Source organism: Cnephaeus nilssonii (assembly GCF_951640355.1).
Source record: "Cnephaeus nilssonii genome assembly, chromosome: 8".
In the NCBI taxonomy this organism is placed as follows: domain Eukaryota; kingdom Metazoa; phylum Chordata; class Mammalia; order Chiroptera; family Vespertilionidae; genus Cnephaeus; species Cnephaeus nilssonii.
This window is the reverse complement of record NC_137079.1, coordinates 33,497,856-33,519,812: the sequence shown is the minus strand read 5'-3', so window position 1 is coordinate 33,519,812 and position 21,957 is coordinate 33,497,856. Positions and strand designations below refer to the sequence as shown.

Here is a 21,957-nt window from a genome sequence, read left to right as displayed (position 1 = left end):
GTGGCTGCATAAAGGCCTGTCAGAGCTGAACGCTAACTATACATTATATAGATTATAGATTGCTCTAAAAACTGAAAATGATACTAATTAAACTTAAAATCAAATGCCCACATTAAAATGGCAGAGATATTCTACAGAGAGTTCACTCATTCTTTAAAACCTTTGCTAAGTTGATTGATACATTGGGTATTTGAAATATCTTGAAGCTAAGCAGAGAATTTCCTCAACAAAGAGTCCTAAAGTTTTCCAGGATTTTACTGGAACAAAGACTGTCTGCAGCCAGAGAAAATACAGTTTAAACAGAAAACTAGCAAATGCTGTTAAATATCATATTTCACATTGTTGTTTTCCCCTAAATGCTTACAGTGATTTTTTTTATTATGAAAAATGTATTGTAAGGAACTAGAAAACAGTTAATGAACAAAGAAAATACACACTCACCAAATATATCATTTAATTTTCCCTAATGAATCCTTTAGTGGTTGCCTTCATGAAGACTTTATAGGGTGGTGTGGAGGAAAGCCATAGCGATTACTGGAAGAGAGGTTAGGCACTGGAGTGCAGCTGTTTGCATCTGCACCGAGCATCAAAACAATGCAAAGTTCAAGCACTGAGTACTGGTGGACAGAAAGACTCATCCTTCTTCCTGTTCTGATAAGCTACCATGTACCAGGGGCTCCAGGTGGATCTGGTAAAAGTCACATGCAAAAGGAATAAAAAGCTCAACTCCTTCTCTTCCATCACTAGGAACAAAGTATTGTTGCAAGTTGCTTTCACTTTTCCGGTTGGATTGCTCTCACAAGGAGGAAGAGTATTTAAAGGAATTTCACAAAGTACATTCAAGAATTCACAGAAATTTGTGAAAGCGTGTCATATGAATCTATATTACAGGAGGATGTGAAAAAATTGGATATCTCTCCTGGGATGTTTCTGTGACTTCCTGTTGAGCAATATAGTCACTATATTATAGTGAGTTCAGCATCATTGCTCAAGAAGCTATGTTAAGAAAACTATGTTCCTTGTTAAGAACAGTACCTATTATGTTCTATTTCTCTTTATTTTTGTTACTTTTCTCTGGAAATGGCTCAGTGGGGTTCACATATCATAAATCAGTGTCATTGGTTAGTATATATCCCAGTCTTTTTTTAAATTTAGAAATCCTTGGTAACTATGAGTCTGTAAAGGAAATATCCTTGAAAACAGGAAACTATGTAAATAATTCTGTGGCTGCAGTATCTCAAACCATGAGTTGTGATTGAAGAGACAGTTTTGCTAATGCTTTGATCCATCAATGTATTTAGAGTACGAACAACATTTCCTGCTTTTCTTTCTAAAGAGAAAACCAGACTTTCCCTGTAATCACAGAATACATACAAAATTGTCCCTATGTCTGTGTATACTCATGCATATGTAGACACACATTAATGGCTTCAAGGCATGTAAACACCTCATAAATAGACCCTGACTTCAGAAATAAGCTTTCTTTTCAATGAGTTAAGGGAAAATCATTTTCCTAATTTGATGCACCAGTTTTTGAAACACTAAATGGGAACAAAAACAGTTGTGATTTGAATCAAAATGTTTTTACTCAAAACAAATGCCAGAACTTAAGTTGGCAATACACTGACTCTAATGAAAAGAAAATATTCTAGAACAGTTTGTGGACAGATAAGAAAACCAGTCTCAATATTTCAAAGTCAATATTAAATCTAACAAAGAGAAAATTAACTAGAATGATTAGCCACCTTTATCTGTCAGATTTGAATTGAACTGATTTCCAGTAGTTCTGACATTTGAAGTAGGACATTCAAGTGAAAATAAAGTAATATTTAAAAAAAAGAAATTAGAAAAAACATTGGAAGCAGTGGCATTAATGGCAGGCAGGTAGATGTTTGAGGGATGGAATGTAGGTCCGTTTGAAGTATCACTCATTAGAGTGCATACTTCCATTAAAAACAAAGTTGCATCATATAGTCACACATATTTTCCACTGATGAGATTCTGGCACATCAGTTGCCAAAGGAAATATCTCAGGTAGCAGCATAATAATTGTTTATTCTCCTAGTTTCAAGACCAAGTAGAGGGGTATAATTATGATTCATTTCATCCAATGGCACCTTAAGTTATTTCTATGTGTTTCTTCCTGACTGTTGCTCTCTGGTATTACTGGTTCACATCTGACTTCGAAAAAGCAAGACTCAAGTATTCACACAATGAAAGGAGTCTAACAATGGTTGCTAATTTGTCAAAGAATAAGTTTAAAGTGATAGAGATACAAAACAAGGAAATTAGTCTCTCTTTTTTTGGACAAATAACAGAATTTAACACTCAGTTACAACTCTTATTTGAGAGACCTGGAATATCTGTTCTTTATAATGACAAATATGGTCATTCCTTCAATAGTTTAGATCTTTGCTGTCTTCCACTGATTACATTTATATGTGTGTGTATTTAGCAAGACCTATTAAACTGAGAAAATATGTATGAAGAATAATAAAAGGATTTTTTATATTTGTCTCCCAGAGGCAATAAAATCAATATAAAGCAATGTGTTGAATGAGAAGTTGGGCTCCTTGGTCCCCTCCACTTGACGTTTATAGTGTTTGATACGTCAACCATTCTACTCCATGTGAGTAAAACTGCATTCTTTAAAATTCTGTTTCCTACAATAAACAAAGATGCTGGAAAAGGAAAATGTTCATGGGTAATGACAGAGAGAGAAAGAAAGGAAGAAAAGAATATGTATTAAATTAAGAATTAGCATTGCTGGTTTGGCTCAGTGGATAGAGTGTTGGCTGTGGAATGAATGGCCCCAGGTTCGATTCCAGTCAAGGGCACATGCCTGGTTATGGGCTCGATCCCCAGTAGTGGGTGTGCAGGAGGCAGCCGATCAATGATTCTCTCTCATCATTGATGTTTCTATCTCTCTCTCTCCTTCTCCCTTCCTCTCTGAAATCAATAAAAACATTCTCTCTCTCTCCCCCCCGCCCTCTCTCTCTTCCACCCTCCCTCCATCTCTCTAAAAATCAATAAGCATATCCTTGGGTGAAGATTTAAAAAAAGAGAGAGAGAAATCCTATATAATAAAAGAGTAATATGTAAATTAGCCATCACTCCGCAACAAAAATGGCGGCACCCATAGCAGATGCTGGAGGCATCACCCCGGCAACGGGAGCCCAGCATCTGCTCCTTGGCCACTGAGGGGTCTCTGACCAGAGGACTGGGAGTGGAATGCTGAGCTCGTGTCACCGCTTCTGCCTGCCAGCCTGATCACCCCCTAACCACACCCCGGCCAGCCTGATTGACGCCTAACTACTCCCCTGCCAGCCCGATTGCCCCCAACTGCTCTCCCCTGCCGACCTGGTTGCCCCCAACTGCCCTCCCCTGCAGGCCTGGTTGCCCCTAACTGCCCTCCCCTGCAGTCCTGGTTCCCCCCAACTGCCCTCCCCTCCTGGCCTGATTGCCCACAACTACCTTCCCCTGCCGGCCATCTTGTGGTGACCATCTTGTGCAAGGGCGTGAGGGTCAATTTGCATATTACCTCTTTATTATATAGGATATTAAATTGTGCTATAGGAGCATATTTAATAATTTGAAGCACTACTCATGGTATAAAATGATTTCCCCTTGTTAGTAGATTGTGGTTTTTCTTATTATTTTATTTTTGCATATATGCACATACTAAATGTTTTAAAAATGATTAAGCAAACATTTACTAATATAAAATTACAATAAGTATTACTTTGCAGAAAGCATGCTGTGTTTTTTTTCCTATTTATTTATTTATATATTTTTTCAAGTTATAACATTTTATTTTCCTTACTGTATTTGACCAAAATGGTTAGATTGACAACAGGGGTCCTCAAACTTTTTAAACAGGGGGCCAGTTCACTGTCCCTCAGACGGTTGGAGGGCCGGACTATAGTTTAAAAAAAACTATGAACAAATTCCTATGCACACTGCACATATCTTATTTTGAAGTAAAAAAACAAAATGGCAAAAACACCCGCATGTGGCCCGCGGGCCATAGTTTGAGGACGCCTGGTCAAAGACATGCATCATTTCTTTAACTATTGGGTGGCATAGGAACAGTAAGCCCAATATTTAAGATGAGACTTCTTTGAGCTGTCACTGGGCACTTACCAGCAGAGCCCTGCTGGGAAATTCACTTGGGCTTTCTTGGTCTCGTTGGAGACAGGGGCAGTAGTATAGTGGGTAACTGTTATTAGTTTAGGGAACATCTATTGTCCCTTTTGGGAACAGCACCCAGATTTTATTTGGGAGAATAGTCCTCCCCCACTTGTTGGATGCAGTGCAGGTGGGGCTGGTGTAGCAGCTCCACATACAGAAGGGCCCTGACTAACCTAACTGAACAGGGCATTCCATTCCCCTCCTACAGGGATTGCTCAAGTGTGGGCATGCAACTTCAGTCAAGACTATGCGGCTTTAAGGCAAGACTTCAATGAAAATTATTGGGAACGAGGGGATCTCTTCCCGCTGCAGTTTCTAAACTGAGAACTGAGAGGTCATAAATATTTAGCTGCTAGTAAAATCAACTAACAAAGAGAGAAGTCAAGCTCAGAGGAGAAAAAGAGCTAAAGCTAAAGCTGGAGCTAGAACTAGAAAAAGAGTTCCATATCTATAGCTAATATTCCCATGTATTTCTATGTGTCAGTATATCTACATATGTCAACATATCTATCTATCTATCTATCTATCTATCTATCTATCTATCTATCTATCAATCATCTATCTGTCTATCTATCTCTAATAAATATCCTGATAATTATCTCTGGAAATTTCAATTATATGAACCAATGAATTCTCTTTTTACTTAAGTCAGTTTTAGTTAGGTTTCTTCCACTTGCAAGAGACATCAATTCATCCACTCTCCTCACAGAGACACTGTGAAGATTTAATGAGATCATGTAACTTAAGTGCTTGGCTGAATGTCTTGTGCATACTAATCACTCACAATTACTAGCCAGCAATAATGCAGGGAGTAGTTATAATAATAATGGTCATGACATATATACACAGTAAGGTAGTCTGGAGGCTATTTAATCTTCAACATGGAATTTATCTTTGTTTAGGAAATAATCTGTTTAAACCTGGGAAAACATACTTGCTCTGTATTCCATTTTCACTTCTGTAGATTTCTGATAATAACAACACTCTCCATACTTATATCCCAGAAAAGTTATAAAGATATAGTAATTTGTTTCCTTCCTCCTCTATATTTGTTACTTGACATGTAATGCCTCCAGTCCAGAATTTATTTATTTCTGCAGATTAACATGTGTTTCTTAGGTTATGAACCAAATCTGTTAATCTTGTGTCAACCACCACAATCTAGCTTAATGCCTCGTACATAATAGATATTGTAGGCAAAATGACAGGCCCCCAAGATGTCCACATTCTCATCCCCAGAGCCTGTGAATATCTTGTAACATGATAAACAAGAATTAAGGATGCAGATGGAATTAAGGTTGCTTATTAGCTGAACTTATAATAAGATAACTTTGGATTTTGGAAAGGAGACTAATCTAATCACATGAGCTTTTTAAAAGGGAAGAAGAAGGCCAAATCCTGGGTAAGAGAGATGTGATGAGCAAACAACTTGTTCCTCTATTGCTGACTTTGAACATGGGGGAAGAGAACCACAAGCCAAGGAATGTGGGTGGCTTCCAGAAGCTGGGGATATCCTCGGTGGACAGCCAGCAAGGAAAGGAGGTCCTACAACACAAAGAGACTGAATTCTGCCAACAATCTGGATGGCCAGGAACCAGATCCTCTCCTGGAGCCTCCAGAAGGGACACAGCTGGTGGGCACTTTGATTTCAGCCCAGTGATATCCATGTCCAACCTATGGCCTAAAGAACTGTGGAGCTAATGCATTTGTGTTGTTTTAAGCCACTAAGTGTGTGGCAATTTATTCAGGCAGCAATAGAAAACTAATGCAAGGGGTCTTTAGCAACTTTTTGTTGAATGGGTGGACATGCAAGAGAAAATACCTAGGGGAAAGAATACAGAACATAAATTTTATATACATCTACCATCTGTATTCTTAGACATTTCTCTGTAGTATAGAGGCATTTTATAATGAAAGCAAGAAAAATTTACAACCCTCTGGAGTCAAGCTTGAGAAATGAGAAAGTCACAATTAAGAGGAGGTTACAAAAAAAAAATTCTTGTGAAGAGTACAGAATACCAATAAGCTATGCTAGGTAGGAAGTCAGATGTGTATTGGCTTCTACTGCTGGCCTTCGTGTGAACTTCGTGAAGCTACCTAATTTCTCTAATCTTTAGTTTTCTTAGGTACTAGAGGTAATTGTTAGTATCCTGTTGGACAAATATGAGTCAAGAAAGCCCCGCCTGCTACTTCATTCCTGTAGACATTTTGTAAGTGGTCACCATATCTATCATCCCCAATGAACCAGTCCAAGAGATCCCAATTCTCTTTAGCAGTCCAGGCCCAATAGTCCATGGAGCCAACGTGAAGCCCACCCAAGAGAGCTGGATAACAATGTGGGTCCTTTTGGCTCTAAAACTCCATGACTTTACATCTGGAGTTTTCCCTCATTATATACTCACATTTGCTTCTTTTAGTGCTAATTGATGGAGCTCATGATGTTTAATAAATCTGATGTTTTTATTGATAAAAGTTTCCCCATGCTTTTAAAAGTTATCTCTTTGTGGAAAAAAAGTAATAGAAATGAACAGAGAAATAAATCATTCTTTTTATAAGGATTAAAACTTGGAATTTGAAAACTACCCACAAGTTTCATAAAACTGTTATATAAAACTATATCCTTCTAATACCACAAGAGTAGGCTAGAAATGACTAGGTCAAACACATTCCCAAATAAAAGACAATTTACCTAGATAGCTTATTTGGCTTGATTTTTTTTAAACCTCTTTCTGTTCAATAGACTTGATTTTTTTTTTTAGAGTAGTTTTAAGTTCACAGCAATATTGAGCAGAAAGTACAGAGTGGTTAGATTTTCCCAAATAAAATTTCACTAACTGAAGTTTCCTGAGATGAAGGGTTTTCCGACTCAGGCTTAAAATCCTCTAATTATTAAACCATGAAAACTTGGACACAGCACACAAACCAGCATTGCAAATTGATAGTGGTTCTAAATGTCTTCAAAAGGAGTCATGAAATTTACAAAAATGATTTTAGTTTATAATTTAAAATGATCTGTATGGGTTAATGCTCTCTTCTTCATTATTACCATACATAATTATTATCCTCTAAATCCTCTTGACTGAGCTCTCTTGTTGCCCTTATAATTCCTTTTTATTGCTCCCTCTCCTCTAATCCTCTAAAACTTCTGAAGTATGGGGAATTTGTCTTCATAGAAGAGTTAGAAATTATTCTATGCTTAAACACACAAATAGAATATATTTGTTTTAGTCCAAAATTGTTAGGCATTGCTCAGAGCTGCTGTAACAAAGTACAACAGACTGGGTGGCTTAAACAACAGAAATTTATAATATTATGGTCTGGAGGCTGGAAGTCAAAGATCAGGACATTGGTAAGGTTGGTTCATGCACAGCCATTTTTTCCCCTGTGTCTCTTCACATTATCTTCCCTCTGTGTGTGGCTGAATGCCCCAATTTCCCCTTTTTATAAATACATTGTTGGAGGATAAATTGTGTGCCCTAAAATTGATATATTGAAGCCCTAATTTCCTCAAAGTACCTCAAAATGTGACCATATTTAGAGAGAGGCCTTTTAAAAAAATGATTAAGTTAAAACGAGGTATTTAGGGTCGATCCTCATCCAATCTGATGGATGTCCATATAAAAGGAGGGAAAATGAGGTTTTTAGAGTGGACCTAGTCCAATCTGATTGGTGCCCACATAGAAAGACGAAATTTGGGCAAACATGTAGATACCAAAGGCACACACACAAAGGGAAGACCATGTGAGACACAGCAAGAAGGAGGCACAGGAGAGGAACCACCAGATAAATAACTCTACCAACACTTTAATCTTGGTCTTCTGGCCTCCAGAACTGGGAGACAGTAATTTATGTTGTTTAAACCACCCAGTCCACGCTATCTTGTCATGGCAGCCTAGCAAATCAATATATACATTAATCAGTATTGGATTGGGTCCCACCCTAATGACCTCATTTTAACTTAATTGCCTCCATAAAGACCCAATTTTCAAATTAGATCACATTATGAGGTACTGGGGGTTAGGATGTCAGCATATGAATTTGGGGGATAGGGATCACACTCGACCCATGACACTCAATTTGGGAAACCCATTTAAAATGTAAATTCCATAAGGTAAGATATCACATCATTTATTTGGGCTTTTTTGTAAGTCCCAGCATTCCAGGTGAGTAAGGAAGGCACAGAAGGATGGTCTGAACTTGATTCAACATGAGTCAATATAATTCATGTGACAGGAGGATGGAATGTGAGGGACAAATGGCTTCAAAATGAAATATTGATATTCTTATTGACTCCAGAGGGGAGATGTTTTGTTACAGTGCATCTAACTGTCAACCTTTTTTGTGTGTGTGAATGCTAATATCTCTGGCTGATGGAATCAGGCAGAAGGCACCTGACGGCCCTGCAGGGCATCACCTGCACCCCTGCCTTCCCCAGACTTCTCCCCCACCTTGGAGGGCCTCTTCTCACTTATAACAAGGATCGCCACAGATTCATTTGGGCTGTCACCCATGAATTAATTCATTCCATATTTGTTTATTGAGCACTATGTGTCAGACACTTCTGTGGGCACTGAGGATACAGCCATAAACTGCAGAGAGCTCACCCTAATCCAACTCCCTGTGAGATGGAGGAGGCAGGCCAGCTGCCTTGTAAGTAAGTGCTGTGCAGCACAGTCGGTGCTAAGCAGCTGGAAGCACTGGATGCTGTGTCTTATATGCTCCCTGCCCAGACCTGGGGCATCCGGGAAGGCCTCGTAATGGAATGCCAGTTGCTGAAGGATTAACCAGATGAAGACTTGAGGGAGGAGCGTGTGCCAGGCAGTGGCAACTAACACATTGGCTGGCATTTGAAGTGCTGGATTCCAAAACGGAAATGGTGAGGCGGGTGGGGGATGGCGGAGCAACAAGGAGAAGATCTAGCCTCATGAAGGAGCTTAGGGACCCTCCTGAGGACATTTGGACTTTGAGGGAAGGACACTATTCGTGCCCAGAATGGGCTGCATGGTAAATATCTTCCAGCTAGTCCACTTCCACTTCTTGATATCGTGTTTATCCTCCAGAAAACATCATGTAGGAAATAATCTTTGCCAAACTGAATTTAATAACTGAAGATAAGAAATCACCAAAACAGCCATCAGTTAGGAACTGATTAAATTGTGTAAGTCTCCAACTAATAACTGCCTGCTAGAGAGGGGAAAGAGCTGGCTTAATTTTCACTCTTCGGTATCTTTCAAATTTTGTGCCATGTGCATGGATTGCCAATTCAAAAATAAGTAAATACAATTTATTTATTTCAAGTGTATTGATACCAGTTACTTTAGTTCCAGCGACATTGGTGTGTCATATGATTTAGCTCCTATTCATGGAGGCGGCAACTCTATTTTCAAACTAAGAAACAGAAAAGCAGGGAAGGTGAGGGGGGGTTGGGGGCACAGTTAAAATAAATGCTCAAGTAGTGAAAAGGTCTATCAAACATATTGGCAGGCATTACATGTAAGAAAAAAGACAGCTATTAAGAACTATATTGGCTTTGTATCCAGTTCCTAAATACTGACCTTTAAAATACAATATTGTTGGTAGAAATGTTGATTTATTGCCTTACATGCACATAGATCAGACTTTAGAAGAGACCAGAGATAGCAGCCTTTGGCTCTTCAAAGTTCAAAAAGAGACTATATTTTTACATGATCTCCGTACGAAGATCCATGATGCAATAAGAAACAGATCCTATCTCGGAACAATTATTTCCCTTGTGGTTGGAGTTACTTTAATTTCCCTTGCAATGCTTGTTTCCAAAGTTGGAAGGAGGAAGTTGGACTTCCTGGGGCTTTCCAAGCCCACGTACACAAAGAAAGATTGACTAGTGACAAATGCTCCGAGTCAGCCCCAACAAAGCTTCCCCCCTCTGAGAGTGACATGTTGGGTAAAGGAGGGGCTTGACAGTGCAGCCACCAGGACCGTGCCTTACCAGGAGGAATCAGAGCCTGTGGTAGCCAGCGTGCTCAGACTCCCTGCCTGATTTGATCATCCTTTTGACAGGACAAATTGGTCGCTGAAGGGATAATGTATCACGTTTGGAAGGTAATGCAACCCAAAAGGTAATAAAGGCAATAAAAATGTTGTCTCAAAATAGCATCCTAGAAGTTTCATATACAACTGGGTTTTGTATTTCCAAGCTTTCATTTGGGGAGGTTATTCATTTATTCCATCTATGTTGCTCTTCCTAAATTAATTCCCTCCTGTTTTTCTTGTGTTGTTTTTTGGTGTTTTTTTTTTTTTTTAACTGCCTTTATTAATTTTAAAGCCACACTAAAAAACTGATTTTCAGCCCAGTGGGTGTGGCTCAGTGAGTGAGTGTTGACCTATAAACCAGGAGGTCACACCTGCCTGGGTTGTGGGCTTGATCCCCAGTGTGGGGCATGCAGGAGGCAGCCAATCAATGATTCTCTCTCGTGATTGATGTTTCTATTTCTCCCTCTCCCTCTCTTAAATCAATAAAAATACATTAAAAACACATACACATACACAAACAAAATCTGATTTTCAATTTTTAAATCTAAAATATTTCCTCTTATAAATTACCTACATTACTTGTGAAATTCAACTGTATTGATTATATATAAATAAATTATTATGCATGCTTACATATAAATTAACTATATGTGATATAATATATATGGCTGTATGTCTCCAAAGCACAAAGAGAATACTGTAGAATATGAAAATGAAATTTTCTAAAGAAATTTCATAAATTATTTTGAACAGTGACTGCATCACGGGTATAAAAACTGAGTTTCTAAAGTTTGCTAATTTGAAGAAAACTGCACACTGAAGACGTACTAATATTCTTCCTGTAAAAAGTAGACATTATGATTATCTGATAAATTAGAAATGATGAGTACCAACAACAATCTCATCGGGTAATTTCAAGCCGAGCTATCAAAAGGACAAGATTTCAAAACTGAGAAAAATTAGTTAATTTTTCATTTTAAGGTGTATCACATGTATTATTCGCCCATGGGACACAAACAGTCATTTATAGCTGAACACAAGTTAGAAGGTCATTTAAATTCACAAATATTATTTACAGGAACATTTAGAAACTGTGATGCTTTGTCTTTACCTTCACGCTAATATGTTTTTTGTAAGTATGCAGTCTAAACGATGTATTCACCCATCTGACTGAAAAAAATTCAGCCAGTTAAGCACATTTTCCAGACAATAGTGAGCCAGACAGTTCTTCTTTCTTTAACCAGAAAAAGATGTTCTAGGTAGAAAATACTTGTCACTTTCATTTTCAGTGTGATGTCCTGACCCCAGGCCATGGTGCGGAACTGTGGAAAACGGCCTTGCACACACCGCAGGCTGTGGGTCGATCTCCTTCACCAACTGACGGACTTGCTCCAGCTGTTCTGCAGTCTGGAAACATTTGCTTACAGGCTAATTTCAGGATGGACTGACTGGTCATTTCCTGTTCCACTGGTGATTCAAACACTGGACTAATAGCCAGGAAATGGGGATCTATTAACAGGTTGGGGGTGGGGACCGGGCTCTGTTTAATCCTGTGTAAAAGGAGCATCTGACTAGATGACCTGCACTTTGGGCTTGTTCTGAAATTGACTCAATCTATAACCATGTGAGATAATTGTCGTGTCCAAAGCAGTTCAAAACAGCTACAAGGTGGGGATAAATGCTTCACAGCAGTGATTAATTGTAGAAAAAGTAGGTAAATATCTTCATTAAGATTTCACCTATTCTTGGAAATCCCTCTTTGCCTAAATTGTCCTTCTTAAATTGACATTCCAGAATGAGAGCTCTTCCTTTGGCTTATTATTTCAACTGCTACCATGTCACTTGTAAACACTTCTGAGTTTTAGTGGGCAGGTAGAGTTCTGGGGAACCTACGCAATACCGTAATGACGTAATGGCGTGATGACATCATAATGTGAGTCTCATCCCTGCCCTTGCTCTAGAGAAGATCTCTAAATTTTGATTCAATTTCCACCTAAGCATAGACTAACCTACCCACGGTCCAGGTGCCCTGCACTGCTCCTCTGTTCGGGTAGCATTCGGTAGTTCTGGCTGGAGCTAAGGGTGCTGTCATTCCTTCCTAGACAGTTCACTGGGCATGTGCTTCACACCAAGTTCAGTGTCGCTTCTGTGGCGGGTTAACAGGCAATTGTGGGCCCATGTTATTAGGATCGTCTTTAGATGGCATCAAAGAGGACAGCTTCCTTCTCAGTCTACCTTCTGTGCTCACTTTCCTGGTGACAGGTCAGGAAATGGCCACAGCCTCAGCCTTCATGGCCCCATGGAACAAACAGCAAGCTCACCAAACATTTTTTCAGAGATGATTCCACTCCAGGCCATGCAACTGCCCGGGCAGGTTTTCTGAACTCTCCCTAGTCTAATCCCTTTCATTTCTCCTCCAAATTGGGTATACTGGTAGAGATGAAAGGAAGAAGGGCAACTTGAATTATGTTAGGATTTCCCCTAAGGTTTGACCAGGTGAACAGGCTTGGAAGGGTATGCTCCACACTATCAGCAACCCTGGAGGTAGATACGTTTATCCACAAATTCTTCCTGGCTCTGCAGCAAAGACCATTCAGGATGACTTAAAGCCAGATGGCTTCCTACCACAACACAGGCAAGCATGGCGTCTGCATTCTCCTCTGGAGCTACGACACTCTGTCCTTCCACGAGTACCGCCTGCTGGACCAGAGAAGCTCACATTGCAATGATTCTGCTCCCAACAACCTAGTGGACTGAGTATTCCAGAGGCTCAGCAGTGTTAGCCACTTGTAGAGACAAGGAAATAAAACCCGACTGGGTGTGACTTCTCCAAAATTCACAGCTACTGGCAGCATCCAGACATCTTAATTTGTCCCCCAGAACTCTTCTCCTGCATTATGTCCCTGCACCAAGGCAAACTTGAGCTGTTGGGAATGCATTCGGAGACGGACTCAGGAAAGACAATCTAGAGTATGAGTGGGCTGAAATCAGGTCTAAATATATGAAGTTGAATAAACATCAGTATTTTAATGGGTGAAGATGTCCCAAACACTTGAAGTTACTACATTCTACTTTTTAAAATAACCTCTTTTAATATCTCTTTATTTTATTCTGATCATACCATCTCCCTTCACATTTTTCTTTTAGACTAAAATTTTAATTTATTTATGAAAATATTTTTGTATGACTTTCAAATTGTGCTATAACTGAGGTGTCATTTCAGCAAATGACACTTCAATTACAGCACACACATCTTTTTTCAGAACATCCCTCATTTTAGAAAATAATAAAACATAGTCACACACTGAGGAAACACAGATTAAAAATAGCATAGATGTACCAATTTAAATCTACAGGTAGCAGTTTTTTTACTATTAAAATACCCCTTAATGAGAAAATCTTTTATGCTATCTTTAAAAATTATTTATCATGACTCCCTAGTGATGGATTCTGCAAATGATCTTTCATAGTTGTGAATTCTCTCATATTAATTATTCGACATCAAACATTAAAATCTTCCTTTCTAATCTGATCAATATGCATGTCAAATTATTTTCTCTCTCTTTTTTTTTTTCCCCCAAAGGATTACTTATTTCTCTTGCCTGTAGTAGGCAATAATCTCCTTAAGGTCCTCTGCAGTAGCGAATGTTCAGCCACCAGGGGGCGTGCGTCCTCCAGCACATCATTACCAGGCCTGTCAGTAAAATACAGCCCACAGTATTTTCCCAAGAGGCAGAAACATAACCTTATTCTTGTCACAGCTAAAAAAATGAAACGCCGAATTTACATAAAATTATCAAAATATGTTTTATTTCAATTTTCAGTAACCCCCAGCAGACCAACTTTTACTCTTTCTTTCAATAATTTTTCTGTGAAAAATATAGCAGCAAATCATGCCAATTCCATTTTACCTATCAATCAAATGGTAATTTTCATAATGTGTGTTACCATAGCACCCACAGCCTGTGATATTCTGCCACTTCTGTTTTCTTAATGTTGGTGCCCTATTGCAGGTAAGCAATCAAGGATTCCTCTAGGGGACTGGAGAACAAGGAAAGGAGTGTGCAGAAGGGAAACCCACATAATCACCTCAGTGATGGGTTGACAACACAGAATCCACCGACGACTCCACCCCCTCACTTTAAAGATAAGGAAACCAAGTTTCTAAACTAGGAGTGCATTATGCGAACTGAGTTTGCGAACACAGCCCACCTTGGAAAACTTTAGCTCAATAATGACTGACAGTAAGTGACAGTTTCCCCCTGACAGTGCCTCAGAGTTCCTCCCTAATTAATTCCTAAAACACTCCTTCAGCAATGAGTCAGCTTTATTCTTCAATAGAAAATCCAAGAGCGATCGCAGGCAAAGTGTCTTTCCTTTTTCTCTTAAAACGAAAGCAGAGTAAAACATACAAAAAGGGGCTCTTCTTGTCATCTAGGCTTGTGGGTAGAACATTTGGTCATGACCTTCTGTAACATCCTCAGTGAAGGCATTGTATAGCAATAGACATGCATTCTCAGGTATTTCAGGTTTTTCCATTCGTTGTGGACTGACAGGATCATAGACACATGAAGTAGCCGATGATCAAAACATAAATATTTAAAATATTCAAGTTTAAGATGTGGGTAAGTTATGTAAGCATTTTAAAGAAAAGATGTACTAAATATTGAATCCGATAACTGTTACCAAAATTATAACCAACTCCAGATTATTTAAAGAAATTTTGTCTGCTCTGAATCTTCTAATTAGCTCACTGATTCCAAGGGCTAAGATGTACTTTTCCTGTGTATGATAAGATCCCTAAGCATCAGTATATATCTAGTAAAAGCCGATGGTAAAAGTTCTTCCGGAGAGGAAGAACTGGGCGTCCTATAATTCCACATCTTTAAAAGGCTGCAGGCAGAGACCTCTAAGAAAAAGTCATCACCACACCACTCGTTTGTCATCTTGGAGAAGCACCTTGAGCAAAATTGACCCTCACTTGGACAAATTCTGGCAACAAGCCATATGGAGTTATAATCTTACTGAATGCTTTCTTAAGGTTGATTCTCCTCTAAGAATCGCTATCCTTCAGGAAGCTGTGAATTGGATGTATTTCCAATACATAATAGGAAAATCAGTATAATTAAACATGTTGAATTTAAAGGAAACGCTATTTTTTCAACTCTTGGTGATCAATGATTATATTTTTTATCATATAGAATGGAAATAACACCGTTTATTAATTTTTTAAAGGAGGGATTATTGGAGGCAAGATTAAGACCAACCTAGTTGGTGAATTCCTTTTAATAGAATGTGATTAGTGACTGTCATTATATCTTTTTGCAATGAGAAAGAAGTCCAACATCTGCTATTACTTGTGCACCTGAAAATTTGCTATGAGCCTACCATCCCAGGTGGCTTTAGGTTGTCTGCAGCCAATTGGGAAACTAGGGAAAAATACTCCTATTTCTCTACTATATTTGGTCTAATTATTCCTGAGTACAGAAGACATTTCATTTAAAAATGAAAGTCATCTGAGATGACTCACAATCACTCCAAACTTACCTAAAATGTGAGTTATTTGGATCTTTGTGTCCATCTGTAAGAAATGAACCCCTCCAAAACTTGTGGGATAATGTTTGGGAACAAATACAAAAGCCTCACTAGTTTCCCTAGAAATGTGACCAGTCACTTGGCTTCATAGATTTAGCCAGCAGTCCCTGGGAACATTCTCTGGGTAACTTCTTCCCAGACAGGGCCTATTTTGGGTCCTGTTTGGGGGACCCTCACCCTAAGACCTAAGGTGGAAAGTGATGGCTGCTAGTTATCAAAATAGAGAACAATCCTTCCAGGAGACCTCGGTCACACCTTAAAAAAGAGGATCAATCTGAAAAGCAGTACTTTTATTGCTGAAAAATTTCACAGAACTTCAAGATTAAATAACTTCAGAATTTATTCTGTACATCGTTGAGAAGTTTAGTAACAAAAGGAACTTGAGCCCAACTCACTGCAGTGGAAGAAGAGTAAGAGTCTCACATATTCAGTGAGGAGATGCTCCCTGAGAGCTTTTCATGTCAATGGCATTTCCTTCTGGACCCAATGACAAATCTCTTTTCCTGTCTTGGAAAAAAGATGGGATGTAGCTATGGCTAGGAAAGGTGATTTTACAAAATCCAAAAGCAATTAAAAATATAAGGTGGACTTTCTGCTCATGTTGTGCAGAAAGAGATTAAAATCTCATCTTTGGCTTTCTGATGGCCTTGAAAGCATACAAGGAAAGTCACTGAACATTCAAACCTGTATTTCAGATTCACACCAACAGATAAAAGATCAGGAAACAGGAGATGATAAAGACTTCATTTGTAGCCTTACTCTAATTTGAGAACCTGGTGAAAGCTCCTGACCTTCAGTAGGAAAAAAATATATTTGCATGTGAATAAGCAAACCTACGACCTTTACATAAAATTCCATGAGTTTCTCCAAAGTCCTAAAATTATCATTGAATTGAAGGCCTTAACTTAATGAGCCTTCATTGAAAATTTTATGTGAAAAGTCAAATGAATTGATACCCTGTGTCTAGTGAATTTTGGTTCAGATTCAAAGAAAGAAGATATTAATATCCTTCTTCCCTCTCCCCTCCTTCCCTCCCTCCCTTCCCCCCTCCCTCCCTTCCTCCCTCCCTCCTTCCCTCCCTCCCTCCCTTCCTCCCTCCCTCCCTCCCTCCCTCCCTCCCTCCCTCCCTCCCTCCCCCTTCCTTCCTTCCTTCCTTCCTTCCTTCCTTCCTTCCTTCCTTCCTTCCTTCCTTCCTTCCTTCCTTCCTTCTCCTCTCTCTCTCTCTTTCTCTTTGTCTCTCTCTCTCCCCTCCCCCCCTTGCTTTCCCTTTGTCATCCATCAGAGAGGAACTACATGAAAAGATGATCTCAGTGTCAAATCAGAACAACAACAATTTGGGCAAATCATTTTACATTTCACAAATCACTTTCTCATGTACAATAGCTATGGCCTATTGACAACATACCTTGTGTTTCTCCCTTATCTATAATTTTTATAGCAAACATGCATCAAGACTGTTACTATTACTAATTTTCTAAAGAGGAGATGGTGCCTCAGAGAGAGTGCACAGCAGAAATAGGTCAAAAGTGCATGTCTCCTAACCTTTCCGCACATGCACTTCACACAACATGGGGCGGCATAAGAAATACTCATCCAGTGTTTAAGCAGGTTCTTACTGGAGAACTTTGGTGAACTATTTCTTGATGGCTTATCACTTAGAAAAGTATGGTTAATAGATAGGCATGTAAATATTGATATAGAAATAATTTGATAAGTTCTCATGTTGAGCATTTCAATTTGTCGCTCTGTCTTAGAGGGGTTACATAAAGTCTGGTGTAAGAAGAGGGATTTCATGTTTCTCGATACCTATGATGGTGTGTTTTATTCCTAAAACTTGAAAACGAAGCATGCTGCAAGCTAATCATCTAGTTACAAGGATGCTGCCCAGCACCATCTTGCTAAGAGGACACAGGGCAAAGCTCTGCAGGTCACACACCAGGCAGGCTGTCTTGTTCTCCCCTGTCCCTCACCACTGATTTCAGAAAACAGCTATTACGCTTATCCTTGGCATCTTATTCTGTCTACATTATGCAATGCTTATAAAGTATCCAGAAATCGAATGCTGATACCGGTGTTTCGCCCAGTCTGAATCATTTGTTTAAAGAAGTAAACACTGTTCATGGGAAATATAAGATAAAATTATATCTGGCCATTATCGTGTGGTTCTAATACACACACACACACACACACACACACACACACACACACACACACGGATAACTGAGGTGGACACTGCTCTTGATATTTATTTAAGATAACACTTCTCAGAAAACAGACTTGGGATGTAGACATGTTATCAATTTGAAGAAACATGATTTTATTAGCCTTATCACGTCAGCTGTTCTTAGGTAATATAAAGGCAATGTAGGCAGAACCCAACCTAGTTTAAGTCAAACTGAAGCATATCTAATGATTGCTGACACTTTGCCCTCAGAATTATCCTTTGACAAAGCTAATGGTTGTGGTCACAGGTAGACTGTAGATGAATGTGGCCTTTCCAAACGCAGGCCCTTCAGGGCTTCTATGAAGGAAGCGTGGAAAACTACCAGCCATATCTTCAAGGTTACATCAGTGGAAAGAAGCAACAAAGCAAACCAACGTTATGTAAGGAAGCAAAACCACCAGGAGAGGCTGGGCGACAAAAGCCTGCCGCGCCCACTGTACCTGTACAGATGAAACTGGAGAGTCCCCCGTAGATGACTTCATCATTGTCGGGCAATATAAACGGACACCTCGTCTGAACCTCCAAACAGTATTGCTTGCAAGGAATTGTCTTTCTGCAGTTAAACTGTGCGACTTCAAAGTACTGGGAACACAGCCAGGCTTTGTAGACAATCTGGAAAAAAAAGAGAGAGAGAGAGAAGAATCAAAAATAGGGAGGAATGACAACAGTCTGCCTCTAATGAAGAGCATGCTGTGGTTTAAGTGGACCGTAAGAAAACTCTCATTTCGAACGAACATATTTAGCCAATATCAGCTGCAAGTGATAAAAACGTAGCAACACAAGTCTGCAATAGAGCAAAACAGTATTTGCTTAGCCCCTTCAGAGAATACAAAAGTAATATGACGTCTGATTTGATGTAACTCATTTGAAAAACAGTGGAGGTAAGCAGGACCTGAAGTTTTCCAAATCCAGTGACATAGAAAGTGAAGGAAATCACGGACTGTGCCCATACATGGTTATTTACTGCAGTGTGCCTGGTGAGTCCGCTCTCCCAGCATGCATTCCCCAGCTATGCTGCCAAAGGACACTAGATGGCGCTGAGACCTCGACGACGGCCCCGCAGATCCAGAAGCACAGAACTAGTAGCAGTGAATATTTACTTTCATGACTCACATCAAATGCATTAAATATCTCATCCTCCGAAAGCCCAGAAACACCCAGCCTAGGTCAGCCATAGCACACTGTGGTGCTACAGGACGGAAACTCATCAGAACCACAAATTGGACCTTTGCGATACTGTGTGATCCACATGAACATTTCTTCCTATTTATTTAATTTCATAAAATGTGAAATGATTATGGCTTCGTTTATCTCTTTGTTTTTGATAGGTACTTAGGAAAATAAATGTTGAAAAAAATGTCTTTTTTCTAATAGAAGGAAGTAAGCTGAACAGCAACTCAAATAAAATAATGGCAGAAGTAACCCATCTACAGTAGAGATCATGGTGATTCAGGGATTTCCCAGACTCTTGGCACCAGTGGCTTCTGTGTACCTGTTTCTAGGGTAATAATACTCAGGTGAGATTTCTGTCAGTTATGTCCACCAGACAAGTGAATGTTTTACAGTTAAATGCACACTAAGGGATTATAATTATAAGTACTTGACAATAATAGCAAGAATAATAGCTGGCATTTAGCAATTTCATACTCTGCTTTAAGAAAGTTACATACATTTTTCCACATGCAATTCTCAGTACACACACAGAAGGTAACTATTAGTCACATTTTTCATATAAATAACAACTAGTAATAGAAGTAAGCACAAGATCCAAAATCCAAACCCAGATTCTGTAGGATTCCAAATCCTGCACTCTTCATAATTACGGTTAATTAGGAATGGTTTTTCAAAAGAACTTAAGAAATCACAAGAGAGTTTGCAGATTAATCTGAAATCAGCACTGAATTGCATGTACCCAATCAGTGTCCATTTGGTCTAAGACAGATTGAATTGAATTTTTATTTATAACTTTTTATTGATTTGATCAAAATGAAGCTTTATTATTTGATCAGAGGAGTGTCAGTGGGGATAAAATGGGATGCATGTGATTTCAGCTATAACTTTATATACCTAAAAGTAATTTTATTTGCTGTTTCCATCGGTTCATAATCACCATATAACCTGATAGAAACATATACAATAATCAGTATTTTAATAGGTCTTTTGAACAAATCTTACCATAAAAAATGCGCATTGGAAATTGCCCTAGAAATAATACTACTGTAACTGAGGAAGCCCCAAAGATTTCTTAAATTTTAACTGGGAAGTAGGGTGGAGTGTGTGGGTGAGGGACATGAGGTGGCTGTGCTGTGGTGCCATGCCCCCAGAGAGAGGCTAACAGCATCAGTCTCAGGACAGAGGGGGAAAAAATGTCATGGTTTCTTAACTGTACTTTGGGGAAGTTGGAGATATTTTTCAAAATACCATTAGTATTTGTTCAATATGACATAACATGGAATGTGATAGATGACATTTACGATACAAACTGAGCTGTCATCCAAGAATGGTCGATGTCTGCTTTGGAGCCCTGGTTTAGACTTCCTTTTTTAGGTACTAGAGGAAGTTGACCATGTTTATGTATACAGTTCTAACAATAGTACAATTCCATTACAAAGAAAGCTTACATTCTGCTCATTTGGATTCTAAAGATTAGAGTCATCTCTTTTCTCTTAGGGAATGGCCCTGTGTAATCCCAGAAAATTACATGTACGGATTTTTTATGGGACAGACTGCTCTCCATTTGTTCTCCCAGTTCAGTTTTGCAAAATTGCTCTAATTAAAATGGCTTACGACTATGAAGTCACCCGTAAACTCTATCTGAAGAAACAATGTCTCCTCTCTCACAGGTGATGGGGTATCTCATATTGAAGTCTCTCAGGATATATGCACATCCTCTTTTTATTCAGTCTCCTTAGCATTGTCTGATGGGAAGAGATCCATGTTTATTCTGGATCCTTAAATGCTATGTCAGCTATATTTCCTTCGCAGATTTTTGGCTTAAACAAGTCATCAAATCAGTTTTTTTAAATGTCACGTTGTAGTCATAAAGAAAGCGATTATGATTTGCAGAGCCACCAGCAGAATTCTGGATCTCCCATAGCAACCTCTCTGGCCAGGTTTCATGACATCATCAATTCTTTTGATCCAAGTCCTGAACTTTTGAAATGCAATAGAATATTCCTCATTTGAGTCCTAACTATTTTCTAAAATTTTAATTCCAGGGATGTAATATGTCTGAAAGCAATCAGGGGAAACTTTGTGGGCAGAAAAAGAAAAGTGAGGTGCTTATTGTTGCTTCAATATCTGAGGGAATTGTTGCTGTGTGCTGATGTCGATAGCTTTCAAATGTGAAATTAGATGATAAAGACAAGAGACAAAATAGACAGGTGAATATTGGTATGAAGAAGAGCTTTCTTGCCAGAGGTACAAGAATAAAGTGGGCTGACTTGTGAGGTCCTGAGTTCTCTATAACTGGAAAAAGTCTAATAGAGTTTAGAAAACTCTTTTCAATATGCTGAGGAGGACTTGTGTTAGGAAGGTGAGAGAACTAAATGGTTCCGATATAATTTCTAATGCCCTTTGGCAAGTTTTTTGAGAGAGGGAGGCTGAGAAAATGTTATTTTGAATTGGCACAAAGCTGAAAAAACAAAATAATTAGTTTTTAAAAGTACTAAGGCATTTTCAAATTAAAAACAAACATGGTGAGAAGCAAATATAGTGGTCTTAATTCATAAGAACTCCAAACTAACAAAGAAGGTCAGAAGTCTGTTTTATAATGGCTTAGCCTTATCCTATAGTGAGAAACATTAGGCACTCGTTTTTCTAGGTGTCACTGAATGGTGTAAATGATTATAAAATGCTTAACCATTATTTTGGAAAGAAACAAAAGTGTGTGTAAGGTAATGGGTAAATAACATCCCTCTGACCCCCCTCATTAA

General features: G+C 38.9%; 1 protein-coding gene across 1 annotated transcript in view; it reads right to left on the bottom strand.

Annotated features, from left to right (window-relative positions):
* NALF1 (NALCN channel auxiliary factor 1) overlaps positions 1 to 21,957 on the bottom strand; it is a gene marked incomplete at both ends in the record, with an annotated part of 580,956 nt that overhangs the window by 14,196 nt on the left and 544,803 nt on the right. Inside the window, one exon of the mRNA XM_079779481.1 lies at positions 18,463 to 18,634. Within this exon, the coding sequence (XP_079635607.1) occupies positions 18,463 to 18,634 (172 nt within the window). The remainder of the gene's footprint in view (positions 1 to 18,462; positions 18,635 to 21,957) is intronic.